This window comes from Gobio gobio, assembly GCF_949357685.1.
Source record: "Gobio gobio genome assembly, chromosome: 17".
In the NCBI taxonomy this organism is placed as follows: Eukaryota; Metazoa; Chordata; class Actinopteri; order Cypriniformes; family Gobionidae; genus Gobio; species Gobio gobio.
In genome coordinates, this window is record NC_137110.1 from 39,078,770 (window position 1) to 39,097,612 (window position 18,843).

At 40.5% G+C, this 18,843-nt stretch overlaps 2 protein-coding genes across 2 annotated transcripts in view; one reads left to right on the top strand and one right to left on the bottom strand.

Moving 5' to 3' along the window:
• dnah9l (dynein, axonemal, heavy polypeptide 9 like) overlaps positions 1–13,757 on the top strand; it is a gene marked incomplete at its 5' end in the record, with an annotated part of 60,787 nt that extends 47,030 nt beyond the window's left edge. Inside the window, 19 exons of the mRNA XM_079840033.1 lie at positions 73–308; positions 670–792; positions 1,787–1,991; positions 2,086–2,250; positions 2,766–2,906; positions 3,150–3,320; positions 3,434–3,556; positions 5,833–6,026; positions 6,770–6,918; positions 7,126–7,253; positions 7,328–7,555; positions 8,947–9,138; positions 9,371–9,490; positions 10,825–11,067; positions 11,148–11,330; positions 11,474–11,589; positions 12,101–12,213; positions 12,748–12,888; positions 12,984–13,757. Of these exons, the coding sequence (XP_079696159.1) occupies positions 73–308; positions 670–792; positions 1,787–1,991; positions 2,086–2,250; positions 2,766–2,906; positions 3,150–3,320; positions 3,434–3,556; positions 5,833–6,026; positions 6,770–6,918; positions 7,126–7,253; positions 7,328–7,555; positions 8,947–9,138; positions 9,371–9,490; positions 10,825–11,067; positions 11,148–11,330; positions 11,474–11,589; positions 12,101–12,213; positions 12,748–12,888; positions 12,984–13,231 (3,219 nt within the window). The 3' untranslated portion in view covers positions 13,232–13,757. The remainder of the gene's footprint in view (positions 1–72; positions 309–669; positions 793–1,786; positions 1,992–2,085; positions 2,251–2,765; positions 2,907–3,149; positions 3,321–3,433; positions 3,557–5,832; positions 6,027–6,769; positions 6,919–7,125; positions 7,254–7,327; positions 7,556–8,946; positions 9,139–9,370; positions 9,491–10,824; positions 11,068–11,147; positions 11,331–11,473; positions 11,590–12,100; positions 12,214–12,747; positions 12,889–12,983) is intronic.
• Positions 13,758–13,779: 22 nt separating this feature from the next.
• LOC307140476 (potassium channel, voltage gated eag related subfamily H, member 7) overlaps positions 13,780–18,843 on the bottom strand; it is a gene marked incomplete at its 5' end in the record, with an annotated part of 95,924 nt that continues 90,860 nt past the window's right edge. The window contains 3 exons of the mRNA XM_079840034.1: positions 13,780–16,976; positions 18,082–18,229; positions 18,406–18,550. Of these exons, the coding sequence (XP_079696160.1) occupies positions 16,695–16,976; positions 18,082–18,229; positions 18,406–18,550 (575 nt within the window). The 3' untranslated portion in view covers positions 13,780–16,694. The remainder of the gene's footprint in view (positions 16,977–18,081; positions 18,230–18,405; positions 18,551–18,843) is intronic.

Sequence of the window (18,843 nt, forward strand, 5' to 3'; positions counted from 1 at the left end):
TTATAAGGATAGAAATATTAGTATACACAATTAATCTGTCATTCTCTTTCTCTATTTCCTGATGACTTTCAGGTGCCCATCCCAATGACAGAGGGCTTAGATCCCGTCTCCATGTTAACAGATGGTGCTACCATTGCTAAGTGGAATAACGAGGGCTTGCCAGGTGATAAGATATCTACTCAGAATGCCACTATACTGACCAACTGTGAGCGCTGGCCTCTGCTCATTGACCCCCAGCTGCAGGGCATCAAGTGGCTCAAGAGTCGCTATGGCAACAGCTTGAAGGTCATTAACCTCAGCCAGAAGGGGTGAGCGGTTGATGAACATATCACAGAAATTACGTCCCAAGAGGTTTCACACAATGTGAAAATACTAGTGACCTTATAAATATTGGATTATATATTTTTTGGAATTTTTATAATAAAATGTCCTGGTTTTATTTTGCACAAAATGGTTATTTTCATAATCTTTCAACAAAATGCAATAACTGTCTCTGTGTACATTTTATGGATTTAGTCCTGATGGATAAAATCAATTCCTGCCCAACATTATCTCCATATAAATAATGTTTCACTTAAAAATAGAAGTAAATGCATTGCTAATGCCATTTCATGTTGTCTTAGAATTTATTTCAGAAAGTGAATATATCCTGTGTTGTTGTCACTACAGGTATGTGGATGTGATTGAACAGGCCGTTGTCTCAGGAGAGCCTGTATTGATTGAGAATCTGGAGGAGACAATTGAGCCAGTTATTGATCCCCTGCTGGGCCGACAGACCATCAAGAAGGGCAGGTAGAGCACCACAACTCAACAACACACAGCATTCCGCAAAATATACTACAAATATACTTTAAAAGTATATTAATATAGCGAAAATACACTATCTTGCCCAAAGTATTGGGACACCCTCCAAATCATTGAATTCAGGTGTTCCAATCACTTCCATGGCCACAGGTGTGTAAAATCAAGCACATAGGCATGCAGACGCTTCTACAAACATTTGTGAAAGAATAGGTCGCTCTCAAGAGCTCAGTGAATTCAATCGTGGTACTGTGATTGGTTGCCACCTGTGCAATAAGTCCATTCGTGAAATCTCCTCACTACTAAATATTCCACGGTCAACTGTTAGTGGTATTATAACAAAGTGGAAGCAATTGGGAACAACAGCAACTCAGCCACAAAGTGGTAGGCCACGTTAAATCACAGAGCGGGGTCAGCGCATGCTGAGGGGTACTGTATGCATGGCTACAGTAAGTCAATAGCTACAGACCTCCAAACTCCATGTGGCCTTCAGGTTAGCTCAAGAACAGTGCGTAAAGAGCTTCATGGAATGGGTTTCCATGGCCGAGCAGCTCATCCAAGCCTTACATCACCAAGTGCAATGCAAAGCGTCGGATGTAGTGGTGTAAACTAAAGCACTGGATTCTAGAGAATACCAACACAAATTTGGGTAATTTCATGCTCCCAACTTTGAGGGAACAGTTTGGGGATGGCCCCTTCCTGTTCCAACATGACTGCACACCAGTGCACAAAGCAAGGTCCATAAAGACATTGATGAGCGAGTTTAGTGTGGAGGAACTTGACTGGCCTGTACAGAGTCCTGACCTCAACCTGATAGAACACCTTTGGGATGAATTAGAGCGGAGACTGCGAGCCAGGCCTTCTCGTCCACCATCAGTGCCTGACCATACAAATGTGCTTCTAGAAGAATGGTCAAAAATCCCCATGAACACACTCCAATATAGTGTATCTTACCCACATCATGCCTCTCTTCTCCCCTCTGCAGGTGTATTAAAGTGGGGGATAAGGAATGTTATTTCCATCCTGACTTCCGTCTGATTCTGCACACCAAGCTGGCAAACCCACACTATAAACCTGAGATCCAGGCCCAGACTACCCTCATCAACTTTACTGTCACACGGGACGGGCTCGAGGACCAGCTGCTTGCGGAGGTGGTCAACCTGGAGAGACCAGACCTCGAACATCTGAAGGTGTGTGTGTGGACTTGTTTAGTCAGACCTGAACATGCTTTTGAGTGAAGTGTTACTGATAGTTATCTGTGTGTATTTGTGTGTGTGTCTGCAGTCAGAGCTGACTAAACAGCAGAACACATTTAAAATCGAGTTAAAGCAGCTTGAGGATGAGTTACTGACACGTCTCTCCGCGGCTGAGAATAACTTCCTGGGAGACAACGTTCTGGTCGAGAAACTCGAGAGCACTAAACACACAGCTGCCGAGATTGAGATGAAGGTTTGTATATTTTCAACCATTATGGAAATCGGTGTCAAAGATTTCGCCATTCTCCAACATTTCTTACATCCATATTTGTCCTGACCCACATGAGCTGCCTCGCTACTGTAGGCATGTGCCTTCTAATGGATCCTTAGGTTCTGGGTAGGATCAGATGGAATCTGCTGACATTTTTGTCATTTTCTGCACTGGTTTAATCAAATGAGCCAATATACAAAATAAACGTGATGTTTATTTATGTTTGATGTGGAGAACTTTGTGAGTAATAGACATGTCAGTTCTGTGGTCACAAATTGGCCCAAACAAAGTATCGTATAATAGTCTTCATGTCGGGAACGTTGCTAGGCTCTCTGAGTTTAAGGACAGAGCTATTTTGTTGGTTTTTATTTACCACATTCCCTAGAACATTAGACAAGCCAGAGATTTAGAGTTTTCTTTTCACTTTGTCACACTCTTTTTAGTTGGCATTTGTTGTTTCTTCTCGGTCGGATTCAGCTTGTGTGCTTGTTGTGTAGGTGTTGGAGGCGAAGGTTAATGAGGTGAAGATTAACGAGGCTCGTGAACACTACCGGGCCGTGGCTGTCAGAGCATCCCTGCTCTACTTCATCATCAATGACCTTAACAAGATCAACCCCATGTACCAGTTCTCCCTCAAGGTGTGGCCTTGTTTGTGTGTGTCTGTTTGTATTCTGTAGGACAGGTGTTCAGGTCTTCCTGGAAATATTTAAAGCTGATGTTTGTAATTTGTGTGCCATTATCGTCACCAGAAAGTCCTACCCCCCACTCAACTTGCTGTGTTGGATTTTTTGTGATGCTCAGTCTCACACTTCATTTTATTGTTGCATTAATGCCATAGACTTTTCTTTTGTGTGTTTGTGTGTGTGATCTTCGTTCTGCAGGCATTTAACGTTGTGTTCCATAAGGCAGTGCAGAATGCAGATGCCTCTTCAGATGTAAAGACCCGTGTAAACACACTGATAGATTGTATCACCTTCTCCACGTTTAATTACATCAACAGAGGCTTGTTTGAGAGAGACAAGCTCACCTTCGCAGCACAGCTTACATTTCAGGTAAGGCTTACTGTCATTACACACTCTAAAAGTCTGGGTAAAGCACACGCATTATATTGGATGGGTGAGTTTTTTTTTGTCCTGGCATACTTTTTGTGACTTGTGTGTATCAGTTGCTGTTAATGAATAAAGAGGTGGATCCTCGGGAGCTGGACTTCTTGCTGCGCTTCAACATTGACCATAGTTATGTCTGCCCAGTCGACTTCCTTTCTAACACCGCCTGGAGTGCTGTTAAAGTAAGCACACACCTAGAAACACACACACGCATGTCTGGATCGCTGTCTTTGTAGGGACTCTCAACAAACTGTATATTCTATCCCCTTACACCAACCCTACCCCTAAACTTAAAAAAAAAAACTTGTTTTGTATGACAAAGTTTGTTTCCTAATGGGGACCTCAATTTAGGTCCCCACGGTGACACAAGTCCCCATGAGTCAGTGTGCATTCAGGTTGAAGTCCCCACCGGGATAGAAAAACATGAGCTCATACACACAAACACCCGCTCAAAGAGGTGGCAATTATCACCTGCAACACTCCTGGGGCCTCATTTATAAAACGTGCATACACACATCTTAGAGTGTGCGTACGCTAAAATCCATGCCAACGTTCATATTTATAAAAATGGTCTTTGACATGGAAAAGTGCTTAGCGCCACATCAGGGTCTAAGCAGATGTACACACTTTTATTTGTGTCGAAGTATTGCAGGTATTTGAAAATCTAAGCAATTCATGCCGTTCGGCATTCTCAAGTAAAGCATTTGGACATTGACTGGTGCTTTTTTTATATGTTAAAGGGATAGTTCACCCAAAAATGTTAATTACCCCATGATTTATGCCGCGTTCCAGGCAACCCGTAACCCGTGTTTTTCCAACCTTCTACCCATGAAAGTGCACTGGAACGGCAGTCAAACCCGTGACTTCCCACCCGTGAACTCGTACTAGATCGATGTACTCCCAGTTACGAGCTCTGACGTCACATAGCCGGCAAAGCAACAATGGTAGCCCCCTACGGATGCAGTGTTTATGAAACAAATATACAAATAACGTAAAATAAAATAAAAGGTATAACAGCTTTTCTTGCCGTCAGCGCCGTTTTTCTCCTCCGTATCCCTCAAATAAGCAAGGAGTAAGCACATTTGGCGATAGAAATTATTGTAAATGAGCATACAGCCCGTACGGTCCGACATGCTTTGTTTACATTTACATTACATTTACATTTATGCATTTGGCAGACGCTTTTATCCAAAGCGACTTACAGTGCCCTTATTACAGGGACAATCCCCCTGGAGCAACATGGAGTAAAGTGCCTTGCTCAAGGACACACTGGTGGTGACCGCTGGGATCGAACCAGCAACCTTCAGCATATCAGTTCCATGGTTTAACCCACTGGACCACCATCTCACATACATCTAACTACCACACAATTCCTTGCGCTCAGGCTGTTTGGCGTGACTTTGCCTGGAACACTACAAAGTCGTGGTTTGAAGTTGTAATTTACGGGCTCAAAAACCTGCCTGGAACACAGCATTACTCACCCTCAAGTCATCCTAGGTGTATATGACATTCTTCTTTCAGACGAATACAATCAGTTATATTAAAACATGTCCTGGCTAATGCAAGCAAGTTGAATAGAAAAGGCAGTCAGACGGAAGCTAGATATTTTACTTAATAAAGTTTTAAATATGGATATTTTTCCTTCAAAAACACACCACTTCGCTTCAAAAGGCCTTTATTAATCCCCCGTAGCTGTGTGGATTTCTTTTATAATGGATGGATGCACTTTTTTGGGCTCCCACTGCCATTATAAAGCTTGGATCAATAACTGGCTCCATTGTCTCCTCCAGATTCTCAATCAATACAGGCTCTCCTGAGACAACGGCCTGTTCAATCACATCCACATACCTGTAGTGACAACGACTCAGTATTTATTTCAGAAAGTGAATATATCCTAAGACAACATGAAATGGCATTAGCAATGCCTTTACTTCTATTTTTAAGTGAAACATTATTTATATGGAGATAATGTTGGGCAGGAATTGATTTTATCCATCAGGACTAAATCCATAAAATGTACACGGAGACAGTTATTGCATTTTGTTGAAAGATTATGAAAACAACCATTTTGTGCAAAATAAAACCAGGACATTTTATTATAAATATAACTATAAATGAATTGTATTCATCTGAAAGAAGAATGTCATATACACCTAGGATGACTTCAGGCTGAGTAAATCATGGGCTAATTTTCATATTTGGGTGAACTATCCCTTTAATGACATTAATTAGGCAGCGTTTACAAGGCAGAGATCTGAAACCATTTAGCTGTGCACAATTTCAAGATCATTTGCTATTTATAAATTTCACATCTGGAAAAGAGGAGTATGCATGTTTTCTGTGCGTAAGTTCGTTCTCTGAATCACACGTACACACATTTGGGAAATTATCTTAAGATCAAATTTTCATGGTTTCTATGCAACATTTTATAAATGAGGCCCCTGGTGTCCTCCTGCAGACAATGAGCTTCACCGATGAGTTCCGTGGTCTGGACCGGGACATCGAGGGTTCACCCAAACGCTGGAAGAAGGTGGTGGAGTCAGAGTGTCCAGAGAAGGAGAAACTCCCTCAGGAATGGAAAAGCAAGAGTTCACTCCAGAAACTCATCCTCATGAGGGCTCTCCGACCCGACCGGATGACGTACGCTGTCCGGTAGGTGTATGAGATGTAGTATGTGTTTATTAAAGACAGAATGAAACATTGTAAGGAAACAGATTCAAGGGATAGCTTACCCAAAAAGGAAAATTCTGTTATTATTTACTCCCCTTCATGTCGTTTGAAGCCCATTAGACTTTCACTCGTCATTTTATATTCTCCGTTTTGTCCATCCATTGAAAGTCCACGCAACTGAAAAACTATCACACATTATAAAGTACAAAAAGGCATGGTTAAAGTAATCTATATGAATCGAGCAAGATTGAGTGTCCGTTTACCATATTTGATGAGCTCTATGTCCATTAATCAATGTTTATATGTGAATAAAAGCATAAATTAAATCTGTTGGTCATATAAAGCAGTCATGTCTCTTCAGAACACCTGGATTAATATGGACTATGGATTACTTTTACAATGTCTTCATGTACTTTTTGAAGCTTGAACATGTTGGTTGAGTGGACCTTCAATGGATGGACAAAAATGAATAGGGAGAATATAAAAAAATATCGACATGACATTTAGAACGACATGAGGGTGAGAGAATAATGACAGAATTTCAGACGTGTTTTTGGATGGACTAACCTGTTAAAAATCACTCTAATCCATTCACTAAAAATGCAATAGTGGTTCTTTGAGGGTTAAGTTTGTGGTTGGAGTTAGCATAAGCTTAGTATAAAAACAATAGTCAATGGAAAGTCTCCACCAAGAAAACAAAAACAAATGTGTCTGTGTGTGTGTAGGAACTTTGTGGAAGAGAAACTAGGTGTACAGTACACCGAGAGCAGGAAGATGGAGTTTGCACGTTCATTCAAAGAGTGCGGTCCTGCATCCCCTGTTTTCTTCATCCTGTCCCCTGGAGTGGACCCCCTGAAAGATGTCGAGTCCCTGGGTAAAAATTCATACCGACTCTTCTTTTATCTCATGCATGAATCTTTAATGTTTAGTTTATCAAAGAGAGTGTGCCAGCATCTTGACTATGGTCCTGCATCATGACCGGTCAAGAAAAACTTGGATTTGAATGTGATATGCCTAAAAAGAGTGTTTAGACTGACTTTGTGAAGAAAGCCTGTGTGTATTTCTGTGCATGTGTGTTTAGGCAAGAAGCTTGGTTTCACTATAGACCTGGGGAAGCTCCATAATGTGTCTCTAGGACAGGGCCAGGAATCTGTGGCTGAACTTGCCATGGAAAAGGCCTCTAGAGAGGGCCACTGGGTCATTTTACAGGTGTGTCTTTGGTGTATGTTATCTGAATATTGTATATTTTATGGATAAACCTTATACAAATACATTTCTTCTAGAACATTCACCTGGTGGCAAAGTGGCTGGGAAGTCTAGAGAAGCTCCTCGAAGGTTGCTGTGAGAACAGTCACCAAGACTACAGAGTGTTCATGAGTGCAGAACCCTCTCCCACTCCACAGGAACACATCATTCCACAGGGAATTCTGGAAAATTCCATCAAAATCACGAACGAGCCTCCCACAGGCATGCTGGCCAACCTACATGCTGCTCTGGACAACTTTGATCAGGTAAACGAAATGAACAAAAGTCACAGCAAACGTCTCGGGATTTCTTTACTTGTTTCTGTTTTTATCATGCTTTGCTGGTGGCTCCACCCACAGTGAAATGTTATTGGTCCAAAATCCAGCTTAAATAGCTGTATATTAACTCTTTCCCCGTCTTTGACGGAAATTTCCATAATTTATGCGTTAACGCTTCCCTGCCTTTGATGGAAATTTCTCTTTTTCTGTGTTTTCACCAGGGTTGGCTGGTTTTCGAAACAAAACCCGCCCAATCGCTTCTCAAAACAAGCCCAATCGCATTTCAGGGGCGGGGGTTCTCCGGTAAACTTTTTTTTTTTACGAGTTTGGGGGGTAAAATATGTTTTTTGGTAGGGTTGCCTGCTAAAATACGCTTTCCCGGGGCTAAATATCACATCATTGGGGTCGCTTCAAACCGCGGACATGAAAAACAGCCCGCGGCAACAGTGTTGAGGTAGCCCAATTCTTGGCCACACTGGTTTTACCTGTTATACTTTCACTGGTAGGGGGCGCTATTACACATCTTATGAAAGAGTACAGAATCTCCAGATCAAAACACAGGAAAAAAAGCAGCAGAAACAAACAATAGCATATGTAAGCAGATGCATATGTAAAATAACTCAACATATAAATCAAAATTGTCTAACAATATCGAATTAAACGTTGACCCAGGATGAGCTACAGGACTGTGCAAGCTTTAAGCCCGGGATACACTGCACGATTTTGTCAATCATATAAGGTCATTACAAATCACACTGTGCGACATGGATCTATTAAACTTGGGTATGACATGCATGTAGAGTAGACTGTACGATATTGACACTTATTGACTCGTAGGCTACGATGCAAGTTTCTATAGAAGAATAAAACATCAGCATGCGCTCGTGGTAAACAAAAAGACCATAATGAATCACACTTTGGCAGTTTTTATATAATTTTTATGTGTGCTAATAAAAAAAGGGGACGTGGCGAAAGAGGAAGGGAAAAGAGTTTGAGGTGAGCAGTTTTAAGCTTTAGCGCCATGTCACGTTGATTTCATGTCGCATTTTTATTGGCTGTTCAGTATACGTAGGTCGTAGCAGCAAACACACGGTGCGGTGAACCTCTCTCACTGTATGACATGGGACCAACGATTAGGAGCCACGGGCACAGAAATCGCCATAATTGTTTCACGATGGCAATCTTTCGTCTGGGACAGCTGAAAATCGTGCAGTGTATCCCGGGCTTTAGGGTTGTTGATGCACTCGTTGAACTCCATCAAGGATGAGATTCAATAAAAAAGTCTTTGCTTATGTGTATGATTAAGCCAAATGCAAACATTGAATTTACAGGAACTAGTTTTATTACATGCAAATTTGCTTGTGCCTGTCCATGTGCAGGACATTCTGGACCAGTGTTCCCGTGAGCAGGAGTTTAAGACCATCCTGTTCTCGCTGTGTTATTTCCACGCTTGTGTGGCTGAAAGGAGGAAATTTGGGCCACAGGGCTGGAACAGGAAGTACCCTTTTAACACAGGGGATCTAACCATATCCGTGAATGTGCTCTACAACTACCTAGAAGCCAACTCACAGGTGTGTAATTAACTGGTACTTAACAGAAAACCAAATCCTCCATTCAAATCTCGAGAGGCCTCGCTAGAAACATTGGGATCTAATTTATTCAAAATTGAATCTTTGTGTATTAATTCCATGTACTGGTAACTGATATAAACATGGACATCATTTTGGAAGAGCTTATTCTACTAATATGGTGAGAGAGTGTGTATGTAATACAGAGCCATGTAAACAAACCTGTGTCGGCCAGGTACCATGGGAAGACCTTCGTTACTTGTTTGGTGAGATCATGTATGGAGGTCACATTACTGATGACTGGGACAGGAGACTGTGCAGAACTTACCTGGAAGAATACATGCAACCTAATCAGGTACGCACACACACACACACACACACACACACGAATATGTGGTTTACAGGGACTCTCCATAGACATTATGGTTTTAAACTGTATATTCTAATTTCTATCCCACTATACTAACCCTACCTCAACCCTACCCATCACACAAAACTTTTTTTTACATTTTTAATAAAACATTGTTTAGTATGTTGTTTTTTTTAAGCCATTGGTTTACACAGGAAGTGTCCTCATAAACCATTTTTACTTTGTAATACCCATGTCATTATACACATTTGTGTCCTCATAAACTACACATACCTGTACACACACACACGCTGAATGACTGCACAAACACTCTACAAAGTGTTCCAACACAGCATGGTAATATTTCATTTTTTTGATCAGTCCATATTGGATATTTAGTTGTGATCTCTATCCACTTAATTTAAGATTTAGATTAAATTAGTGCTAGATAATAGCAAAAATCAATAAATTGCACTATATATTATGACATGAATCATCATTTAAAACCATTTACAAAGAATTTGTATCTATATTTTATAATGCACATACTGTTGTGATGCTGTAATCCACTTCTTGCATTTAAAATGATTGATCTAAATTTTTAGTAGGGATGGACTATATATTGACACCATATCGGTTATCTGCCATTATTTTTATTTTTATTTATTAATGTATCTTTATTTATCAAAATTTAATATATAAACGTTCATATGCAGTTGCCATATTTTTACATGTAGGTTTCTTTAGCTGTTGTCTAATTCTCACTTAAAATTAATAATTAAAACACTACTAATTTAATAAGTTAAATGAAAATATGAGCAAACCTCAAAATTAATATCCATTTTTTTCAGACTGTATATTACAAATTCACTTTTAGATTTTAAAATGATTGATTTGAGTTTTTAGTGTTAAAAAATAATAAAATAGTATTGAATTGGTAACACTTTACAATAAGGTTCCATTAGTTAATGCATTAACTAATATTAACTAACAATGCACAATACATTTCTTACAGTATTTATGAATCTTTTTCAATATGAGTTAATAAAAATACAACTGTTCATTTGTTAGATACAACTTTTAATTTGTTGAAATTAGCATTAACTATGATTAATACATGCTTTTAGATGTGTTTTTTTAGTGTTCGTTTATGTCAACAAATGGAACCTTATTGTAAAGTGTTACTATTGCTTTTTATCTTCCATTTATTGGCCATTAAATAATTATCGGTTTATCTGTATTGTATAATTTAATTTTCAATATTGGTTGATCGCCATTTATTTTGGCTCCTGATACAAATTTTTATTTCACAACCACAAACTAACCCAATGTCCTTACAGTTTGACAGGAAGTTGTCATTGGCTCCAGGACTTGTTGTGCCTTCTAACTTGGATTACCAAGGCTATCATGTGTACATAGACGAGATGCTGCCCCACGAAAGCCCAGTGCATTATGGGCTTCATCCAAACGCTGAGATTGAGTTTCTTACAGTGACGTCAGACAGCCTCTTCCACACTCTTTTGGAGCTGCAGTACAGAGACTCCAACATGGGTGAAGGAGCCTCGCAGACCACTGAAGAGAAGGTCTGTTTCTGAGCTGTTGAAAGGGTGCAGATCTGCACATCTTGCATTGGTTGCAAAGGTTTAAGCCATTGCTGTTTCAGGTGAAGACAATCTTGGATGACATCCTGGAGAAACTACCAGAAGAGTACAACATGTCTGACATCACGTCCAAAACAGCCGAGCGCTCGCCCTACATTCTGGTGTGTTTCCAGGAGTGTGAGCGTATGAACATGCTCCTCAATGAAATAAGACGCTCACTCAAAGAGCTGGACCTGGGGCTGAAGGTGTGCTATTATTGGAATTATTTATTCTGTGCCAGTTTATTATGGATTGTATCGTGGTAGTTTCTATTCAGATGGAGGAACTCTGCTTGTTTAAGACTTTACGCACATTCTTGTGAACCTTATTTTCTTATTTCCTCTGGCAGGGAGAGCTGGCAATTTCATCCGAGATGGAGCAGATTCAGACAGCTTTGTTTTTTGATAATGTTCCCGATACCTGGACCAGACTAGCCTACCCCTCTATATACAGCCTCGGACAGTGGTAAGCAATTCTTATCATTGATATAATATATATATTTTAAATAATGTTTTTGGTCACACTTTAGATAACGGTTCAATTCTCACTATTAATTAACTATAAACTACAACCTTTGCCTCAAACTCCTAATCACTGCTTACTAATAGTTAGTAAGGTAGTTGTTAAGTTAGGTATGGGGTAGTCATGCAGAATAAAGCATTAATATATGCTTTAAACATACCAATAAACAGCAAATATCCTAGTAATATGCATGCTAATAAGCAACAGGTTAATAGTGAGAATTGGACCCTAAACTAAAGTGTTGTCAAGTTTTTAATGAGAGTTTTAGTAAATTTGTTGTTTTTATATTTTTTAAGCTTAGAAAAATGAGAAATGTTGTCTTGGCAACTAGCTGAAATAAAATTGTACTGTTTACCGTTTGTTATTACAGCTGTACTGTTGTATGATTCCAATATGTGTATGTGATGTCTCTCTCTCTCTGTGTGTGTGTGTGTGTGTGTGTGTGTCCAATAAGGTATAATGACGTGTTACTGCGCTGTAGAGAGTTAGATAGTTGGACTCATGATCTCTCTCTGCCCAGTGTGGTCTGGATCTCTGGTTTATTTAACCCTCAGTCTTTTCTAACAGGTGCAGTAACACACACACACAAGCTTATATATAAATCATTCGAAAAAATTATAAATATACACCACCGTTCAAAGGTTTGGAGTTGGTGTTTTTTTTTTTAGGTCTCATGTTCATCAATGCTACATTTCTTTGATCACAAATACAGTAAAAACGGTAATATTGTGAAACATAATTAAAAAAATTATGACATTTCTCCAGTGTTCAGTGTCACATGATCCTTCAGAAATCATTCTAATATGCTAATTTGCTGCTCAGGTATCATTTCTTATTATTATCAATGTTGAAAACTTTGTTAATGTTTTTTGGAGGAATTCTTTGACGTATAGACAGTTCAAAAGAACAGCATTTATTTGAAAAATAAATATTGTGTAGCATTCTGTATTCACTGTCACTTCAGATCAATTTAATGACTGATCCCCAACTTTTGAACAGTAGTGCATATTTCGTTCTGAGGACCTATTTACATTCATACATTCGCATCACACACACACACACACACACACACACACACACACACACTTTTTGTCTTTGAAGCTGTGATGCAGAGTTTGGCACGTAAGAATGAATGGCCGCTGGACAAGATGAATTTGACGGTGGATGTGACCAAGAAGTTCAAAGAAGAGTTTAACCAGCCAGCCAGAGAGGGAGCCTACATCTATGGCCTTTACATGGAGGGTGAGTTTTAGCCAATCACAGGGCACTTCCATCAGTCTATAATAGCTGAACCATTTAGGTGCATTGGATTCTAAAGTCAGTGTTTGTGACTGCAGGTGCACGCTGGGATATTCAGGGCGGGACAATCGCCGAAGCGTGCCTGAAGGAACTGACTCCCAGCATGCCCGTTATAGCGGTTCGAGCCATCCCGAACGACCGCCAGGAGACACGCAACACCTACGAATGCCCCGTCTATAAAACCAAACTACGTGCTAACACGTATATCTGGACCTTCAGCCTTAAGACCAGAGAGAGGCCAGCAAAATGGGTTCTTGCAGGGGTCGCTCTGCTGCTTAGTGTGTGATGCTGAGAAACACTCAGATGTGTGACTGCAGGAAAGGAAGTTCTGCTTTAAACAAGCAAAGCTCCTTGTTGGTAAAAACGTCGCCTAGTCTTTCTTACACTACAGTGTGCATTAGTTGGACCAACTTTAAACAGTTTTAGCCTGATTTGAGGTTCTATAATCTATTATTGTCCTTTCAGTGGTTTGACATCCAAGACTTATGTAAACCTGGAAAAAAAACATTTAAAAAAAGTTACGATGTATATGAATAAGAAATATTTAAAATGCAAAACAGCCAGAAGAAATTTGCTAGTGAGCTCATGCTTGTGGACCCCACTGTACTGTATGCTATTGACTTTTAAATTTGGCAGTCGGTTTTGGTCTTTCCCCATTTCCGCTGATTATACAGGAGCTGTGTACTGTCCCCGGGAAGATGGCCACAGCGTGAATAGACTCACTTCAAAGGGGTTTTGCAGATGGAGGTGGCTAAAAAGTGTCTCGTTTAGGTTTTTAACATGTTCTTAGAGAAATAAAGTGCTTTTTCCATAAATAATCTTGTGCAAAATTGTAAATTTAAGCATTCTGTCCTTTATTATTTTACAGAGTTGTGCATGAACTCTTGTAATATGCACAATATACAGCATAAATATAATACATACCAATATATCCAAGGAAGAAAACATTCTAACCCGCTGTTGTGTGTTGCATTGTATAAAATACAGTGTCCAACATTTAAAAAAAAATGCATAAAAACAATTTAGTGAACAGCACTAGTTTTAAAAAGTGACACTGTACAAGATGTTTCAAAGAGTTTGTGCAAAAGATCGCAATAATATCGTATCCTTCTCTTGCTCTCTTCCCGCACTGGCACGTGTCCTGGCATCGTCCCAGAAACACCCCTACGGCAAACCCACTCCGGCCAACTTACTAAAACACGAGACATGCCTTGGACCATCTCACAGGAGACTGTTAGGTCAACGCATGCCGTGATCACAGCGGTCACACGAGCCAGTGATGATGACAGCCAACCGCATATCTGTGTGATGGGAGATGAGGATTTAGAGCCTCTTTCGCATACACTGATATGTCATGATGCTCCGCCTCCAGATTTCAGCCTACCAATCAGATTCATTCATTCATGCAGAAGCTCTAAATCTGGTAGGGCCCTATGAGTAAATTACTAAATTAAGACATGCATACATTTTTCTGCTTTGTTTCAGCTGACACTAGGAAGACAGTGTGTTTCGATGCATCTCATTAAATGTGGATTAAGTGATTAATTCTACTTACTAGCTTTGGTTAAACATGCAGTCCTCCTACACATGAACTCATCAGCCATGTTATACTGCAATACTAAAAGTGTGCGTTTAATAGGTTCCGTTAACGTAGATCTATCTTCTGGAAGGCCAGGGATGACTGCTGCTACAAAAGCTAGAGCTCTCTCCTGCAGATCGCATTATCCAGATACATTTCTACAGGTACAAAATAAACGATAACACTGCTACAGCTTTAGAATGTAAGAACCTTCTAAAATGATTCTGTAAACTGCATAAAGAAGTGAGGACAAAAAGCATATATAACACAAAAGGGCTTTTCACAGGGCAATTGTATTAGCACTGCATTTAACCCTGGGAAATGAAGTATTAACCTTGCTTTAAGAGTGCTAGAATCCAAACGTGAGTTTTTTAGCGACAGACAACCAATCATAAACTGCCTCAGTGCTTACCTCATTAAATATTCAAAAGCTTTAACACAGCAAGTGAATTAACTTGAGCGGACAACCAGAGCGGATCGATGTGGTGACATTTCCTCAGATAGACCAGCAGTTATTAAAACAGTTTGTGAGCTGCATTTGTCAATGCCTATTTATGAGGCAAATAATTGTGATTGCAAATAACATTTACCCAGGATTAAGAATGAACCTCTAAAGGTGCACTATGTAACATTTTTTTCAGTATAATATCCAAAAACCACTAGGCCAGTGTTATATATTTTGTTAAATTGAGCACTTACAATATCCCAACTATTTGTAAATCGTGAGAAAATTGCTCTTTTAACCATGTACTGGGACGTGTGAGGGAGTCGCCTGTCAAATGCGTCATGCCCTCGGTTTCCAGTTTTATTTTGCAGAAACGCTTTACTCTTACTGCAGTGTGAACAAGTGTCATAGCAGCCGCCGAGCGAACGCACAGAGTAACGTCATAACATCATTTTTTAACACACTCAGATGTATCTAATATGATAAACAGAGCTGCGTTACCTCATACTCATGACAGAAAAAGCGGAAATGCCGGCGACTGTGGCATAATAAAAGTCCCGCTGCTCGCGAGGCGTGTGTTGCGTTCATCTCTCATTAATAATCGCTCCAGCTGCCTTGCTCAGCTCCACAACCCTCGGTCCTGCTCTGCTTCATACTACAGTAATGTTAATAATCGCATTCATGAACATGATTTCTGCCCGAGTCCTATCCCGATTCTTTTCCACCGGCTGTGAGGTGAAGACCACATGTCCCAAGATTCTGCGCTCAAACTTGGCGTCATCAAACTATGCCTTTGTTTTGAATAGGCGACCTCTAGTGGATGGAAAAGTTACATAGTGCAGCTTTAAGTGTTAAAACCCCACAGCTGTTTCTGGGGTGATGGAACGAACGCTCATCTGTGGTTTTGAATTACCCACCATGAGGGTGAAAAAATGGTCACACTCACTTGGACCAACAAACTTTAGTCAAATTCAATACTGAGACATGATGTAGGAATACTGACAATGCTAAAACGTTTAGATGGCTCTGAATGCTGGGTGTTGTCGATTGTTAAATGTAACGGCAGTGGAAATCTGATATGGGTGACATTTTGAGATGATAACATGACAGTTTTCATTATGAGGCTTTGCTTTGCAGAGTTCAGTTCAAGTAAAGATTCTTCCTGAATACCAGGAAATTCATAGTTAAATACATATATAAATCTCAAATAGGTAATATAAGGACAAAAAAACAAGCTTGTGTCAACGATTTAACAATGCAAGTGTTTTTTTTTAAGAAACATGCAAAAAAAACCTGCATTTTTTCCTCTAGCATGCATCTTTCTTTCATTAACATGGTTGTATGTCCAGATTGTTAGTTCCTGAACACCGCTCTATTTATATATGTACAAAATGAACAACCTGATTCATACTGCATTAATTCATATGGTCACCTGTTTTTGTTTGACTACAACATTTTTAAAGTAGCTATAAGGGACATGGAAGGTTGTTTTAAGTTCTTTGCATTCGACTCGGTTTCATGTTCTCTACCATGAGTCTAGCTGTAGGGAGGAGGCTGAGCGTACTGTAGTGTTTGTTCTGTCTATGCATAGTTACATTAAAGCATACAGGAGTGTGATTCCTCTATGAGGCATTCTTATTCACAATTCAGAATACTTGAACTAAACCTAGGAATTCCGTAGTTATTGGACTCTGCTTCATTACCATCAAAACCTTTGACCCTATGTTACTGCCCTGGAAGCCCAGGATCAGAGGAGGGCCTGTGGAGACCCGACACCGATCCGCCTCCGGGTGATGAATCCGGGAGAGACGCTTGTCTGATTGACATCTGGTAAGATCTTGGCTGCTGTGACGCAGAGGGCTCATTTTCCAATGGTTTCAGCCCCAGCTCTGCCTCCCACTCTGGGTCTGTCACCAATGGAGTCGCCGTGCTGACGTCACAGGTCATCTCCATGGTAACGGCAGGCGTGGAGTCTTTGGCTTTGTAGGCGTTTTCTAGATCAGGACTCTGCAAAGAAGAAAACAGATTAAACACTGCCATTTCGGCCGTTCCAATGAAGTATGCTATTGCAAATTCAACCAAAATCAACTGTAATCTCCTTCTTGACTGGCAAAAGTTTGAGATGAAATTGCTCTGATATGTTGCACAACACTTACATACACTGGACAAATGCTCTCTCACTGACGATAACATTGTGTTACTATTTGAAACACTTATTGTTCCATATTGCATACTTTCGCACTATTAAAAAATAATTAAATAAAAAAAACTATGTAGTAGCGTTGCTAGGCAGTTGCTAGGGTGTTTCTGGTTGTTGCTAGTCAGCTGTAAGGAAGGGTGACCAGATGTTTCTTGGTTTTTGATGTGATTTCCCTAGAAATATCCCTATTTAACGGCACATTCAAAACCGTAAAGGCCAACATAGCCTCCAAAAGCACAAACATAAAATAAAATTTAACTAACTGAATACAGCATATTTCTTTAAAGTCATAATTATTGTAATATCCACCTTATTTTTCACTCAAGAGCGAACGTGGCAATTTGTAAATTGTATGTGTCTGGTTTCCGGTGTCTGCTGTCCATTTATTTTTATATGTAAAAAACAGCTCGTTATGCTGCTTAATCTTACAAACTGGTATTTCTTACCATATTATTTTAATGTACTGTAATTATAAACATTGGTTTGTAGCGCAAATAGTTGTACCGTTTACTGAACTTTGTTATTCTTCTAGTTATTTACCTATAGCGGCTTATAAATCGTAAGTCTTGCACATTCACAGAAAACACCTTACTTTTGCATTTTTCACAGTGTAAACTGTATTAAAAACCAGTGAGGGTCAGTTTGACCTGTAAACATCATAATTATCAATAATAATATAGTATGGTCCCCATCTTGTAATTCATAGATAACAACAAGTGAGATTTCAGTTATATTTTGACCACTGGACTAGGAATTCCATTTTAGAAACCTGGTCCCCTTACTGTAAGGGTGTTTTCAGTGATTGAAAAGCAGTTGCTAGGGTGTTCTTATTGGTTGCTGGGGTATTCTGAGTGTATAACGTGTGCTAGAGCACACACTAGCTTTCCATTCTGAACACAGCCTGTGTGTTACCTGTGTCTGCATGGCGGTGACAGGCTGCACGGGTTTGTGGTACTCTGGGCTGACGGCCACAGTGCTGTACGCTGGAGGTCCCAGAGCACTCTGCCTCTGGAGCAACTGTAAAATAGCCTGGATGTCGGATGTCATCTGCGCTTCCAGCCTACACACAAACACATATCAACGCAGAAGTACAATACCGTCTGTGACCAGCAGATGGTGGTAGGCATCATTCTATCAATTGCACATAACGTTCTGGATGTTAAAGTTGATGTTTTAACTTGTATTTTCTTAATTTACTCTTTCATGTGACCTACTTTATCTCCATTTCTCTCTCACCTGTTCAGGTGTTCCTGCAGTAGATCCAGTCTTTGCTCCATTTCACAGAATGTGATGTCACTTTCACAGTCGTCTCCTCCTTCTCTGTCCTGAGATTTCGCTGAGTCATCTGCATTCCCACAAGGCCATTCTTCAACACGCACATCTAGAGAAACACAAAGTCCCAGTGCAATTAATCAATGACACACACACACACACGCACGCACGCACGCACGCACGCACGCACGCACGCACGCACGCACGCACGCACGCACGCACGCACGCACGCACGCACGCACGCACGCACGCACGCACGCACGCACGCACGCACGCACGCACGCACGCACGCACGCACGCACGCACGCACGCACGCACGCACGCACGCACGCACGCACGCACGCACGCACGCACGCACGCACGCACGCACGCACGCACGCACGCACGCACGCACGCACGCAC